Source organism: Alosa sapidissima, chromosome 7 (assembly GCF_018492685.1).
Source record: "Alosa sapidissima isolate fAloSap1 chromosome 7, fAloSap1.pri, whole genome shotgun sequence".
Classification (NCBI taxonomy): domain Eukaryota; kingdom Metazoa; phylum Chordata; class Actinopteri; order Clupeiformes; family Clupeidae; genus Alosa; species Alosa sapidissima.
In genome coordinates this window covers 10,046,728-10,061,434 of record NC_055963.1, presented here as the reverse complement: position 1 = coordinate 10,061,434, position 14,707 = coordinate 10,046,728, and the positions used below count along the sequence as shown (strand labels likewise).

The following is a 14,707-nucleotide window of genomic DNA, read 5'->3' as shown; positions in this document are numbered from 1 at the left end:
CGGGGATATGCTGTGGAAGTGAGAGAAGAGAATGTTAAGTGAGGGGGTTGAGAGAGACCTGAGGTACTGCCAGCTCTGCAAGTAGCTCTGTGCAGGTGAAAAGCAGGAAACAGGTCTCAGACATGATGCACACGTTACTTAATTCATATGACACATCTACAAGTTATAACATTGTATTTATTTGTTTTTTGTTTTTGTTCTGTCTGTAGCATGCCAGTGTGATCCTCAGGGGTCAGTGAACTTTGAATGTGACTCCCGTGGAGGTCAGTGTCGCTGTAGGCCCAACGTGATTGGCCGCCGCTGTGACCAATGCGCTCCAGGCACCTACGGATTCGGGCCCTCTGGGTGCAAAGGTGTGTATGAAAGACAACTGAAACAGATTGGGCAGAGGTTGTATCAACATTTGCGTTTTTTGTTATCGCCTGACAAATCGGTCGGCCCAGGTTGAATTCCTGAACCCGCTGTTGCAAGTCTGTGTCACTTTGGATAAAATAATCTTCTAATTACCAGTGAACTTTAACTTTAACTTTACCCTATCATGGCCCCAGCTGTGGCGTAACTGGCTGGGGCACCTGCACCGAACGCCGGTGACCCGGGTTAGATTCCCGCCCCGTGGTCCTTTCCGGATCTCACCCCTGCTCTCTCCCATTTGCTTCCTGTCACTCTCCACTGTCCTATCAAAGTCAAAGTCTGCTTTATTGTCAATTTCTTCACATGTCAAGACATACAAAGAGATCGAAATTACGTTTCCCACTATCCCACGGTGAAGACAAGACATATTTTACCAATTAGGTAAACGATATAAAAAGTAAAAATAAGAAGGCACATACAATGAAGAACATAAGAGCAGCAAAATTTGAGTTGAAAATGTGCAATTGTGCATACAGTAGACAGTCAATAGAATAGTGCAAAAGTCAGGCCAATAAATGGCTGAGGTAGTTCTGTTTGACCTAAGTTTGCAAGTGGCATAGTGGTGCAAGTTATGTAAGAGCAGCAGAAGTGTGTTAAGAAGTGTTTTCAGGACAACAGGACAACAACAAGTTGCAAAGTGTGCAAGTGTACAAGTGGAGTAGTGCAAGTGGAGTAGTGCAAGGCAGCCATTGTGGGTCCAAAGTCCAGGATGTTATGTAACTGGGGGTGGAGGGGGGAGAGAGTTCAGCATCCTAACAGCCTGGTGTATGAAGCTGTTGGTGAGTCTGGTGGTGCGGGAGCGCAGGCTTCTGTACCTCTTCCCAGAGGGCAGTAGATCAAACAAATTGTGAGCGGGGTGACTTGCATCACTCACAATTGTGGTCGCCTTGCGGGTGAGGTGGGAGGTGTAAATGTCCTTCAGGGAGGGGAGTGAAGCACCAATAATCCTTCCAGCTGTGTTCACTATGCGCTGCAGGGCTTTCCTGTTGTATTCAGTGCAGCTTCCACCCCACACAGCGATACAGCTGGAGAGGATGCTCTCAATGGTGCCTCGGTAGAATGTGGTCATGATGGCTGGTGGAGCGCTTGCTCGCCTGAGTTTCCGCAGGAAGTAGAGGCGGCGCTGAGCTTTCTTCGCCAGTGATGCAGTGTTGGTGGTCCAGGAGAGGTCTTCACTGATGTGCACCCCCAGGAATTTGGTGCTGCTCACTCTCTCCAACACAGCACTGTCGATGGTCAGTGGCAGGTGTTGGGTGTGACCTCTCCGGAAGTCAACAACAATCTCCTTGGTCTTGCTGACGTTCAGCAGGAGGTTGTTGTCCCTGCACCACGTGGTCAGAAGGTCGACCTCCAACCTGTATTGAGTCTCGTCGCCCTTGGTGATGAGACCCACCAGAGTTGTGTCGTCAGCAAATTTCACTATGTGGTTGTTGCTGTAGGTTGCAGTGCAGTCATGCGTCAGCAGGGTGAAGAGCAGCGGACTGAGCACGCAGCCTTGAGGGGCCCCCGTGCTCAGTGTGATGCTGCTTGAGATATTATTGCCAACACGTACTACTTGAGGCCTCTGACAGAGGAAGTCCAGTAGCCAGTTGCAGAGGTAGGTACTGAGTCCCAGTTTGTCAAGTTTGCAGATGAGTTGTTGTGGTATTATGGTGTTGAATGCGGACCTGGTGGGTGAGGGCTGGGTGGAGGGCAGAGCAGATTGCATCCTCTGTGGACCGTTTGGCTCGGTATGCAAACTGGAAGGGGTCCAGGGTGGGGGGGAGAATGGATTTGATGTGTGACATGACAAGCCGCTCAAAGCACTTCATGATGATGGGTGTCAGTGCCACGGGGCGGTAGTCATTGAAGAAGGATGGAGCAGTTTTCTTCGGCACAGGTATGATGGTGGCAGCTTTGAAACATGATGGGACGATGGCCTGCTTCAGGGAAGTGTTAAAGATGTCTGTGAAGACATCCTTAAGCTCCCCTGCGCTGTCCTTCAGCGCACGACCTGGGATGTTGTCTGGGCCTGCTGCCTTACGGGTGTTGATAGCAGCAAGTGTCCTCTTCACGCTGTCGGCAGAGAGGCACAGGGGCTGCTCATGTAGAGGGGGATGGGTCTTCTGTGGGCAAGTGCTGTTTTGTGCTTCAAAGCGAGCAAAGAAGCGGTTCAGATTGTTGAGCAGAGGGATGTTGCTCTCACAGCTCTGTGGCGTGATGGCCTGAATGCCCTGCCATAGGCTTTGTGCGTTCCTGCTGTCTTTGAAGTGGGTGGTTATCTTGTGAGTGTATTCCTTTTTTGCTTCCTTGATGCCACGGGACAGGTTGGCTCTCGCTGTTCTCATGCCAGCTTCATCCCCAGCTCTGTAGGCTTTGTCTCTGGCCCTCAGCAGCCTGAGGACATCCCCTGTCAGCCATGGCTTCCAGTTAGCCCGAGTGATGATGTCTTTTGTGTGGGTCACATCATCAATGCACTTGGTGATGTAAGAGGTTACAGTGTATCATTAAAGGCATAAAAAGCACCAAAAAAATATACTTTAAAAAAAAAAAAAAAACTTTACCCCATCACTTTTTATTTTAGTCACTCTTGTGATTATGATGGTCATTTAGTGAGTAAATTGATGGTGATTATGATGGTCATTTCACTTCATCAGTGTCACTTGTTCCCTGTACACGTTCTCTTCCCCTCTTATGCCTGTCTCTGTCTGTTTGCTCCCATTCCCCATTCCTGCTGTCCAGTGTGTGAGTGCAGTGCCGAGGGCTCCCAGACGCGCTTCTGCGACCGGATCACGGGCAAGTGTTCGTGCCGGACCGGCGCCTTCGGGCCCAGGTGTGATGGCTGCCAGCCCGGGCACTGGGGCTTCCCCAACTGCAAGCAGTGCCAGTGCAATGGGCTGGCCGAGGAGTGCCATCAGAGGACGGGCGCATGCCTCAACTGCAGGGGCAATGCAGCTGGAAACAACTGTGAGAGGTGAGGGGAGGGGTCACTGGGTTCAGACTAGAGGTGTGCCACTGCATTACAGCAGCTTTGTCTTTCAGCTGGGTTTTTTTTTTGGTCATTAAAATGGTTTAGCCCCTAATAATAAATAATCATTTTTTGCATCCTTCTGAGTGCCTGGACCTGGAATCTTTTTCCAAACTGCTTTATGAACTTTTAACCCTTCCAAGAGCACCAGAGGATACAAGGGATACCTGTAGCGCTCCAGCTCCCCTTTTGTCTACTCTGTGAAAAGAGCTTGGCTTTATACCTTTGGAATTTTTCCAGTCATTGCAGCCTAGTGGGTGTAAATTTTGGGTTAATGTTGAAAGCATTCGACTAGCCTTTAACTAATCATCATTGACTACTATGGGAGCCAATCACTTAGCCACCTCCGATACAAGCTGACAAATTGGGCTTTTCTCATTTGGCAGTAAGGCAACAATGATTTTGCTCGTTTGTCCTCAGTGAAGAACATTACACAATCTGCATTGCTTCATATTCCGTACTTCTTTCAGATGTGCCAATGGTTTCTACGGCAACCCAGAGCTGGGCTCGGGGAACCAGTGCCGCCCCTGTCCGTGCCCAGAAGGACCCAGCAGCAGGCGACACTTCGCTGCGTCCTGCCACCAGGACCCCCGCAGTAGACATGTGGTCTGCAACTGCAATCAAGGCTATACAGGTGAGTCTGTCAAAACGTCCAGTGATCTAAGTATAAGTATAAGTATATATACTTTTTTGATCCCGTGAGGGAAATTTGGTCTCTGCATTTAACCCAATCGGTGAATTAGTGAAACACAAACAGCACACAGTGAACACACAGTGAGGTGAAGTACACACTAATCTCGGCGCAGTGAGCTGCCTGCTTCAACGGCGGCGCTCAGGGAGCAGTGAGGGGTTAAGTGCCTTGCTCAAGGGCACTTCAGCCGCGGCCCACTGGTCGGGGCTCGAACCGGCAACCCTCCGGTTACAAGTCCAGAGTGCTAACCAGTGGGCCACGGCTATCTAGTCTCTGCAGAGCTGTCCCAAAAGCCAATGACCGATTGGTGAGAAGGTAATGCGTATGTGCCATGTACCTGTTTGCCTTGAATGCCATTATCTATAGCAGTGCTTCCTAAACTGGGGGTCGCCAAAAATATTGGAGGGGTCGCGAAATGATTTGCAGAATCAAATTTTTATAAGGTTAAGGTTTTTAATCAAAGGCTGCCATTGACACGCCTTTGGTGATGACATAGCCTACCTATGAGAGAAGACATTTTTTTGCCTTTATTTCCAATGCCCATCTCGCAACATTTTGAAGCCAAATTCTACCATTAGAAGGAAGGGGGTCGCAAGACTTGGCCCATGTTTTTTTTGGGGGGTCGCCAGACAAAAAGTTTAAGATCCACTGGTCTATAGTTTAAGGTGTTTGATGAAATCTTGAACACTCACTGCCTAGTTTTGTATGCCCTCATACCCTGCATCCATCCCTACAGCACATGGTTCTGAACTTCACCAATCAACAGCTACATTGGAGCTGAACTTCAATCTGATTACATTAGCAGTCAGCCCCTTTTTACTTAATGGTTATGAAGTGATGATTGTTGTTGTCTCCCCCCTCCCTTCAACTGGATATAGGTATGGTTAAGCGCTCTGAAGGCACCAACCTCAAGCGTGAGTAACGGTGAACTACAGCAAACCCCCAACCCTTTCCCTATAGACCCTTTCAAGAGAGTTCCATTATCAGCATCATAGTTGGCCCCACAAGGCTTCCGTTTCAACATTCCATATGTTATCTTAATGCAGAGGAAGTAGATTGGGAACCAAATAGAACGTTCAAGCATTGTTTTTGTTTTTATTGTTGAAAGGGTCTATACCCCCCCCCACCCCCCCATCCTAGCTCTCGCATGGCTTCGGAACCCCACCACCCTCCTCCTATGGTGCCGCGCCACCCTCACACAATAGCCAACCACTGGATACAGCCATGTCCAAAATGACCCACTCTCTTTCCTAGGGCACTACACAGACCACTAGCTCAACACAGCCAGATCACTTTTGAACCAGACAGTTTGATTGTGAGAGTCATACTTCAAGCCACTGTTTGTGTGTGCCACTATCCACTCTGAGCACCTGTTGGTCACTTAACTAAGTGATCATGCATCAACTGGCCATAGAAACAGAGTGGACGATCTGGACATTTGGTGGAATTTTGATGCGACATCTTGCAGTTCTGTGGCAAGCCAAAAATCCTATGATGTTGTGCATGCATAGACGGGGTCAGTTGACACAACCTTGAAAAAAGAAAAAAAAAACCTTTTGCGACTCCTGCTGGAATTCAAACAGCGATGCCAGTTCTCCTCAAGTCTGATGCTGTTCACTAGAGGCTAGCGGGCATCACACTGCCTCTCTCCAGGAGGCTATTCAGCTTTCCCTTTGATGGTCAGCCATCTCGGGATTGCATTTGGTCCACCAGGCTGCCCACCATTTCAGCCTAGTGCTCAGCTCAGAGGAGCACCCCCCCCCTTCCCCCTCCTGGAGAGCGGCTGCTCATGACCATGTGTGGCCAGAGGGGTTCACAAACTAGATACGGTTAGACGGAGGGAAAGCACAAATAGAGTAAGGATGCTTTATTGTTTCCAATGGTCTTACATTAAAACAACATTTGGCAACTATTAGACACTTTTTGGAGGTACGCTTTTATCAGAAAACTAGTTTTTGTATCATCTTCTTTTTGATGGTAGGCTATATGTTCATGTGAAGGACTGATAAAGTGTAATTTCCACCAGCAATCCAGGATGGACTATGCAATCCCGCCTAATGCTGGCTATATTGCCAAAAGGCAGTAGTGCATGTCAGCAAGCCTCTATCAGTGCCAATTAAGCTGTGGGTGGTGTGTGCAAGGTTTTGCATGCCTCTTAGGTAGCTAGCTTGCTAATTTTAGACCAAAATGCCATTGTCCTGCTTTAAGACATAAAGTGAACTCTCTAGTTTGATACAAGAACATTATTTTACCTCTCCACAAAAAAACAATTTACTGTAACAATTTGTGTGATGCATCATAGGATTGCAGTATACACCGGGAAAGTTGACCTAGCAATGGAGAGTCACCAGGGACCAAGTGATTAAGTTAAAGCAAATCTAAATAAATGAATAACTAAATAAGAATTAAGTCAAATTAATTAATTAAAGAATTAAGAAAATCGTATCGTCACTCAAATTGACATTTCACATAAGAATCACACAAATAGATAACATTTGTTAATGGATGGTTAGATAACATTAAGTAAATGGAATTTTCTCCCCACCCCTAAACTCAGCAGTCCCTCTCCTCTCTGACAAGTTTCTCTCTGCTCTCCAGCAAGTGAGGAATGCAGTTAAGAAGACCAGAAGCTTTCAAAACAGCAGCTGCAGGGTCTCTTCCAATCCCAGAACCTCAACACCCTTCATCCCTCTTCTACCTCCACTATACCCCCCCCCCCCCCCCCCCCACACACACACACACACACACACACACACACTACCACCACTACCATCCTATGCCACCGCGACCTGCGCTTCAACAACCCTCAGCAGTGGGAGAACAGGCCAAGAATGTCCTCCTTGTTTCTCCCAAATTTTCTCAGGAATACGTCGCTCATCTGTGAGAAAGCCAAGACTTCACTTTCACTGCCAAGTCCCACGATGAGTCTAATCCGTCCTGGGGAGTGTTCCGCTAATAACCTGGGACTCAGCCTTAGCTTAATCATAATCTGGCCGCATTCCTCTGTTTTTTTAACTCCAGATGTCAGAAGCCAGGATTATGTTTGGTCTGACTGGAGTAATTTGGAATAATGCAATTTGACAGATGCATTATTCTACTACAATCAAGCTACAATCAAAGAAATGTCTGCATCTATCAACGAGCTTCGAGAGAGTTTCTTATAGCTGGTTAAGATTTATCACACTGACCTTTTGCTGGAAAAGTCTCACATGGTTTTACCTTCTGTGCAAAACATCCAGCAGACATGTGTTTAGTGAAGTGGAACAGAGTCGTCACCTGAGTTATGTTATCCGTAGAGGCATACATCATATGATGCACTCTCCAGACACTGCAAAGCTGCCAAGGGATTTTAGCTTTACAGTTAGAGGAGAGGTAGGCTACTGCTGTTACTGTCGCTTTTGTCTGGTGTACCTCAACCAGTGTCTACGAAACCCAATGTCCCTAAGATCCCTTCTAATCGCTAATCACTGTCTGCCCCTGTCAGTGTACAACTACCCACAATCCTCCACAGTTACGTCTGTTGTGTTTTCACCTCTGGTTGACCTGTCGCTCTCCTCTGCCCGCCAGGTGCACGCTGTGATGAGTGTGCCCCCGGGTACTATGGCAACCCCTCTCAGCCAGGGGGGCGGTGCCAGGCGTGTCGCTGTAACAACAACATTGACCTGTCGGACCCAGCCTCCTGTGACCCACGGACGGGAGACTGCAGGAAATGTCTCTACAACACCGAGGGGCACGACTGCGGCGTGTGCAAGAGTGGTTACTATGGTGATGCCTCTCGCCGAAATTGCAGAAGTAAGTTCAAATGATTTCATTTTGATTTGAAGAAGTCTTATGCAGGGATAGAAAATACTATTGTGTATGCTGAGTCTTTGACTTGGCTCTTGGATCTTTGATCAGGCTCTTAGCAGGTACTTTGATCAAAACGTATTTGTTAGTTAGTCCAGTTAAGTCCAGTTTTATTAATTAGTGCCACGACTAACAGGTTGAATAGTTCATGTAAATAACATGTTATTTCATCGCCATCTCCACAGAGTGTACTTGTAACTTCCTGGGCACCGCACGTGACCAGTGCATGGCGAAGAAGGACTGTGTGTGCCAACGCTCCTCTGGCCAGTGCCAGTGTCTGCCCAACGTGAGCGGCCTCACCTGTGACCACTGTGCCCCCAACTACTGGAACCTGGCCAGCGGACGAGGCTGCGAGGCATGCGGCTGTGATCCCAACAATGCCTACACCCCAGCTTGCAATGAGGTGTGTGTGTGTGTGTGTGTGTGTGTGTGTGTGTGTGTGTGTGTGTGTTTGTGTGTGTGTGTGTCTTGGCCTCCATATGAAGGGCACAGTACAACACAGCACACCATTCTGATGCTCTGCAACCCATTGTAACCTGTGTGTGTATGTGTGTGTATGAGAGTATGAGTGTATGAATGTATTTACTATTTAGGGGTATGTAAAAGCATTCACGTGTGTATGTGCATGCTTGTGTGAGTGTGTTTTTGACTCCCATCCTCTACTGTACCCGTTTGTTGACTAAGACTGTAGCTCTGTGTCTCTAGTTCACAGGCCAGTGTCAGTGCCGTCAGGGCTTCGGCGGAAAGACCTGCCGCGACTGCCAGGAGAACTTCTGGGGCGATCCTCGAGTCCAGTGCCGAGGTGAGCATACTCCTCAGTGTAACACTATGGTCCACTACCATCTCAACAATAAAAACAAAAACAATGCTTGAACGTTCTATTTGGTTCCCAATCTACTTCCTCTGCATTAAGATAACATATGGAATGTTAAAACGGAAGCTTTGTGAGGCCAACTATGATGCTGATAATGGAACTCTCTTGAAAGGGTCTCTGTTAATGCCCACCACTTACAATAACTATAAAGACAACCTTATGTATAACAAAAGGGATATTTTCTCATAATCTCAATAGATAAAACACTCTCCTTGAAAGTTTTATGAAAGTGACGTCTAAAATTTGACAGATCCTCATTGGCTGTCAGCGCTTTTTATCGTTCTCAAAATCACTCTTAAAAAAGTGATCCCCAATAAGTATCACTACTCCAGTGCTCCATGGCTGGGATTTGTAGTTACTGACCTGCTATTATCATTGACCAGTAATGACCCTCTACCCCCGCAGGTTGTGACTGTGACCCCCGTGGCATTGAGACATCTCAGTGCAACCGGGTGACGGGCCACTGCGTGTGCCAGCAGGGGGTGTCGGGGGTGCGCTGCGATCAGTGCGCCCGCGGATTCTCCGGCACCTTCCCTGACTGCCAGCCGTGCCACCAGTGCTTCGGCGACTGGGACCGCATTGTTCAGGACCTGGCGGCCAGAACTAAATCGCTGACGGACCGGGCCAAAGAAATCCAGACGACTGGCTTGACTGGGCCATATGAGAAGAGATTTAAGGAGCTTGAGGACAAGTTGGCGCAGGCAAGGGGTATTGTCAACGCCCGGAATGCCACCGCAGAGGCTGTCACCACCCTGATGGGCATGATTGAGGATCTGAGGTAAGATGGTCAGAGGATGAGAAGGTGCACTTACTGAAAATACATAAAAAGCCCAAACAAATGTAAGTACACAAGAAATGTAAACAATTGCACTCTGTAAAAGTTAACTCAAATCTTCTTGGATGCTTCCTACATGTCCACACATAAAAATATACATTAACACAGTCAGAGCCACATACAGCACATTGCAGTACACACCCACAAATACAGATAATGACACACATCTGATCTGAAATCATACCCGTCTTTACCACATTTTTCAAAATGTCATGCAGTAATACAGTGAAAATAAGTACACTATATTTTACTGTAATGTACCGTAGTTTCATTTTGCACACTTTTTCTCATGATTCACACAGGTCCCGTATTGGAGAGACCACAGACACGCTGAATCGGCTGGAGGGAGACCTCACCAACGTGCAGGACAACAATTATGAAGCCAGTAATGAGCTAAGCAGCCTGGAGAGGGAAGCCAAGGAGCTCAACCTGACCTGCGATGGCCTTAACCGCCAGCTGGATATCCTCAAAAACTCCAACTTCCTCGGTTAGACTGCTTAACATTTAACTATAACATAATAATAACAATAATTTAGACTTATAATTAATACTGTAGGCTTATTATGAAATAAGAGTATGATTATAAATCAAGTGTATCAAAACAGTGCATTATATCCTGCAAGTTTTTTGTACAACATCCTATAACGTGATAAAAACAAATGTCTAACATTAATGAAGGGTGGTACCGTACTAAAGAAATCAACACATTGTCTTCTTCTTCAGGTGCATATGATAGCATCCGCAGTTCCCACAACAAGTCTCGAGATGCGGAGCGCCGTGCCAACCAGGCGACCACAGATATCCCCAGTACCGTTAGCCAGTCAGCTGCAACTCGCCGCAAGACTGAGCGGCTCATCGCTGACAAGAAAGATGACTTTAACCGAAAGAACGCTGCCAATAAGCGTGCCTTGCTTGATCTCAACGCCAAAGCCCAGAACCTGGACATGAAGAAACTGAATGAGAAGGTCAGACTCTGATGCCAAAATTCTCCATACCACTGGGTGACTGGTTTATTTTGCTAAGATGGGAGTGATGGGAGTTTCTTTCTTGTTGACAAACTGCTTCATAATCTCTGCGTAGGACCTCACCTGTCTTCCTCCCTTAACCAGGTCTGTGGTGCTCCAGGTGACGCCCCTTGTGAAGAGAGTCCGTGTGGAGGAGCTGGTTGCCGTGACGACAATGGCAAGCGCCACTGCGGTGGCTTGAACTGCAACGGTGCCGTGGCCAAGGCTGACAGTGCCCTGGACAAATCCAAATATGCCGAGAAAGAGCTGAACCGAGCTATGGCCGAGGTGGAGGAACTCTTCCAGAAGGTGAGCTGGGGGACTAGCCGCAGCACTGGGAAGACCTACTGTACATTTTCCCCCTCTTTTGTTAAACGCTCGATGGTGACGGGCAGCGCTGCGACCGTCGACTTCAAGGCACCTAACACTTGACTAACCCTAGTGCCTTCCATGCAGCGCTGCTTGGAAAATGACGTTGGGGGCTTAAAACACCAAGTTTTAACATGTTAAACACTGTTGGTCTTACACCTTTCGCAAAGTGAACAAGAAAAATAACCTGCAGACTCACTGCACACTAAGTGTTATTCCTTAACTTTTCATTAAGTAGCATTACCCAGCCTCTTCTTTTGCATCAGCTTTCCTTTGGCCCTGCAGTACTCATTTTTATTTGGTGTGGTTTTCAGGTGGCAGATGCCAAGTCCAAGGCTGAAGAGGCCAAGGACAAAGCCCAGGCAGCACTGGAGAAAGCCAATGACACCAAGAACAAGGTGGAGCGCTCCAACAATGACCTCCGCGACCTCATCAAGCAAATTCGTGACTTCCTTACGCGTGAGTCCAAGCCAACCATCTATTGTAACAGAACCTAATGACAAAGACACGTCACTAAACACTAAAACATGTCAATAAATAGTAATAGGAGCAGGCCCCACTCGGTCTCTTTAGTCTCACGACATAGCACATAACCCGACAAGGCTCTGCACTGCCTCAGTATTTGCTACTTCTTCAAATCTCAAATCGTGGCACTTTTAGACATAATGTGCATAATGTGAACGGAAACCAAATGCATTGCCCATTGCCTCATCAATTGATGGGGTTTTTGTGCATAGTGGTAATGGGAACATTTGTGCCTTTCACAGAGGAGGGTGCTGACCCCGACAGCATTGAGATGGTGGCCAATCGTGTCCTGGAGCTGTCCATCCCAGCCTCCCCTCAGCAGATCCGGCATCTAGCCGAGGAGATCAAGGACCGCGTCAGGAGCCTGGCCAACGTGGACGCCATTCTGGAACAAACACAGGACGACGTGCGCAAGGCTGAGCAGCTGCTTCACAACGCCAAGAGAGTCAGGTACCTTACAGCTGGCCTCTGGCCCTCCTTTAGGGTGCATCCTGTTGAGTTTTCAATTCTCTTTTGTAGAGTTTTTGTGTTTTTCTCCCTTCTTTTCGAAATCCTTTGGTAGTCTATTTTGCCCTTTGTAGCAGCCTGTTCTGTTCCACAGACTTTGGCTTTACCTGCCCTCCTCACTCTTCTGATCACATGTATTTTACCCTTACACTCTTTCATACCTTTACACAACGTAGAAACAGAGCAGAGGGGGCGAAGAACGCTGCCGAGATGGTGCAGAAAGCACTGGACGATACCCGCAAGGCCCAGGCAGCTGCAGAGAAGGCCATTAGAAGAGCCAAGGATGACATTGGACTCACTGAAACCCGACTGGCTCAGGTAACCCTTCACAGCCATAGATTTGAAGGTGGTGGGAGGACTGGACAGAAATGTTTGTCAAAAATGAAAGGACAATATTCCAGTATTACTACAGTAATCGACTAATTGTTATTTTTGTCTTTTAATGTTATATTATGTATAGATTTATGACATGGATTTAGGTCAAAAGGAAACATTTGATGGACTTAAATAGTGATATTCCTCCACATGCAACTGTGCATCTTTAGATCGAGTCTGAGACGACCGCCAGTGAGCAGCACTTGAAAGAAGCCATGGACCGGCTGGGTATCTTAGGCCAGGAGATTGATGCCCTGAAAGCCAAACGTGCCACCAACAGCCTGGAAGCAGCTCGAGCAGAAGAGACAGCCACTATGGCACGAGACAAAGCCAATGAGGCCAAACAGGTGAACATGACTGTCTGTTACAGGCACACCATAAATGTTAGCTTTTAAATAAGCTATTTGTCAAGAAATTGTTAGTTAGTCATGATACTGAACTGAACACTGGTGCAACTGCTAAACCCCTCATGACTATAGTGAAACTAACAAAGATGTTACCATTGTTGGCTTTAAGTATGGAAATTGTAGCTTCTCAATCTCATTTGGGATTTGAGAAGCAGTTTGGTGTTAGCCAGGCTAGGGAAATTGCATTCACATCGCTTCACATCAGCAGAACAGCATGAGAATGGTGCAGATGTGAACAACGCGCAAACTCTTTGGACATGGTGGTGTCATCCATGCATCTGCTTATGTAACAGGTAGCTGGCTGGTAGCTGGCTACCATTACCCCTACACTGTTGATATTCTCTGATTGTGATGAGTCATCGCTGTTCCTGTTGCTAGATGTCTTTAATCTATGTGTTTTGCAGATTCTGGACGGCGAGCTGACTGATAAGTACCGCACAGTGCAGGAACTGGTGGGCACAAAAGCCAGAAAAGTTCATGATGCCAAGAAGAAGGCAGAGCGCCTGAGAGATGAGGCCAAAGACCTCCTGAAGGATGCTCAGAACAAGCTTCAGAGACTAGCAGGTGAGTGGAGGGGTGAAAGGGCATGGTAGGTCCAGAGAGCATCTGAACAAGAGGGCTAAAGGCTGCATAAAACCTGGTGAAGCTCTGAAATGGTTTAGATTAGTGTATTGGAGGGATTTAATTGATAATTTAACAATATCCTGTCCGTTCATCAATCAAAAGCAAGAGTTACTTACTTACTGACACTACATTGCAGCCATCTTACATTTTGTCAGGATGCTATTTCCCCCTTGTGGTAGGAAGGTGGCATTACAATGACATTAGCCATGCTTTTGTTTTGCTCATAAGCAATACTGATTATTTAGTTATTTATGTCAGCAATAACAATGTTTCCACACAGAAATACAGTTAAATGCAATTCAATACAATGCTTGTGTGCATCTACAGAGCTTGAGAAAGACTATGAAGAAAATCAGAAAACTTTAGAGGGGAAAGCCCAGCAGCTAGATGGACTGGAGGGCAAAATGAAGGCCATCCTGGACGACATCAACAAGCAGATTCAGATCTACAACACCTGCCAATAAACAGCTTGATCTCTGCACAGCCTTGTGTGCAGTTTTAAACACTCCAGAACTACTGAATCATCTCTTAGTAAAGGTGCCTTACTGACCTTCCATGTGTTAAATTCAGATGACCAATGGTAACTGCCTCAAACTCTAACAGCAATCCTACATTACATGGTCAGAACTGCTGTCTCTGTTCTCAAACCAAAGTATGAAAGTGTTCTAATGCAAAATATGATTAATTATACAGTATAATATGCTTTCATAATAGAAGTCAATGTATGCATACTTGTACATGTTTGTGAAATTAGTGTAAATATATTACGTGTGAATTTTATTTAATGAATTGGAGATAAGAGCATTATCAAATACTGTAATTCACATCTGTTTATTAACAGACGTTTTACCTCCATAAACATGCCATTTTGTTCTTTGGAAATAAATACCTTTTGAAAGCAAAATAATATTTAAAAAATACAGTCTGTTACATTAAGAACATCAGTTTATAGACACATGGAATATTGTTGTTTGAATGTGTAGGCCATTCATTAAAAGATAAACATGATGTGTAGCCTATTTCTGAGTATTTTGGGCCTCTTTGCTTGGCTGTTGTAGTTTTAAAAAATAAAATATAAAGTTAGTTTTATTTAACTCTGAGACTGGGTCTATACCACACATGTTTAGTACAGCCGTGAAACTGTTTGACTAAATGGGTTGTTAAATTGTGATCCAGGGTAGCCTATGAATATGATTGAATGATTTAGCCTATGAGCAATGCTAGTAAGATCC

The 14,707-nt window shown here is 46.4% G+C and overlaps 1 protein-coding gene across 2 annotated transcripts in view; it reads left to right on the top strand.

The window, feature by feature from the left end:
* The window catches only part of lamb2 (laminin, beta 2 (laminin S)), a 47,779-nt gene extending 33,296 nt beyond the window's left edge, over positions 1-14,483 (top strand). The window contains exons 19-35 of one of the 2 annotated variants that reach the window (XM_042098607.1): positions 210-353; positions 3,133-3,364; positions 3,889-4,052; positions 4,988-5,023; positions 7,677-7,901; positions 8,141-8,358; positions 8,661-8,757; positions 9,235-9,607; positions 9,967-10,151; positions 10,388-10,629; positions 10,774-10,977; positions 11,352-11,496; positions 11,805-12,012; positions 12,246-12,387; positions 12,615-12,791; positions 13,256-13,415; positions 13,803-14,483. In XM_042098607.1, coding sequence (XP_041954541.1) covers positions 210-353; positions 3,133-3,364; positions 3,889-4,052; positions 4,988-5,023; positions 7,677-7,901; positions 8,141-8,358; positions 8,661-8,757; positions 9,235-9,607; positions 9,967-10,151; positions 10,388-10,629; positions 10,774-10,977; positions 11,352-11,496; positions 11,805-12,012; positions 12,246-12,387; positions 12,615-12,791; positions 13,256-13,415; positions 13,803-13,939 — 3,089 coding nt within the window. In that variant the 3' untranslated portion in view covers positions 13,940-14,483. The remainder of the gene's footprint in view (positions 1-209; positions 354-3,132; positions 3,365-3,888; positions 4,053-4,987; positions 5,024-7,676; positions 7,902-8,140; positions 8,359-8,660; positions 8,758-9,234; positions 9,608-9,966; positions 10,152-10,387; positions 10,630-10,773; positions 10,978-11,351; positions 11,497-11,804; positions 12,013-12,245; positions 12,388-12,614; positions 12,792-13,255; positions 13,416-13,802) is intronic. The other variant, XM_042098608.1, reaches the window with a different exon arrangement.
* The last annotated feature ends 224 nt before the right edge of the window (positions 14,484-14,707 follow it).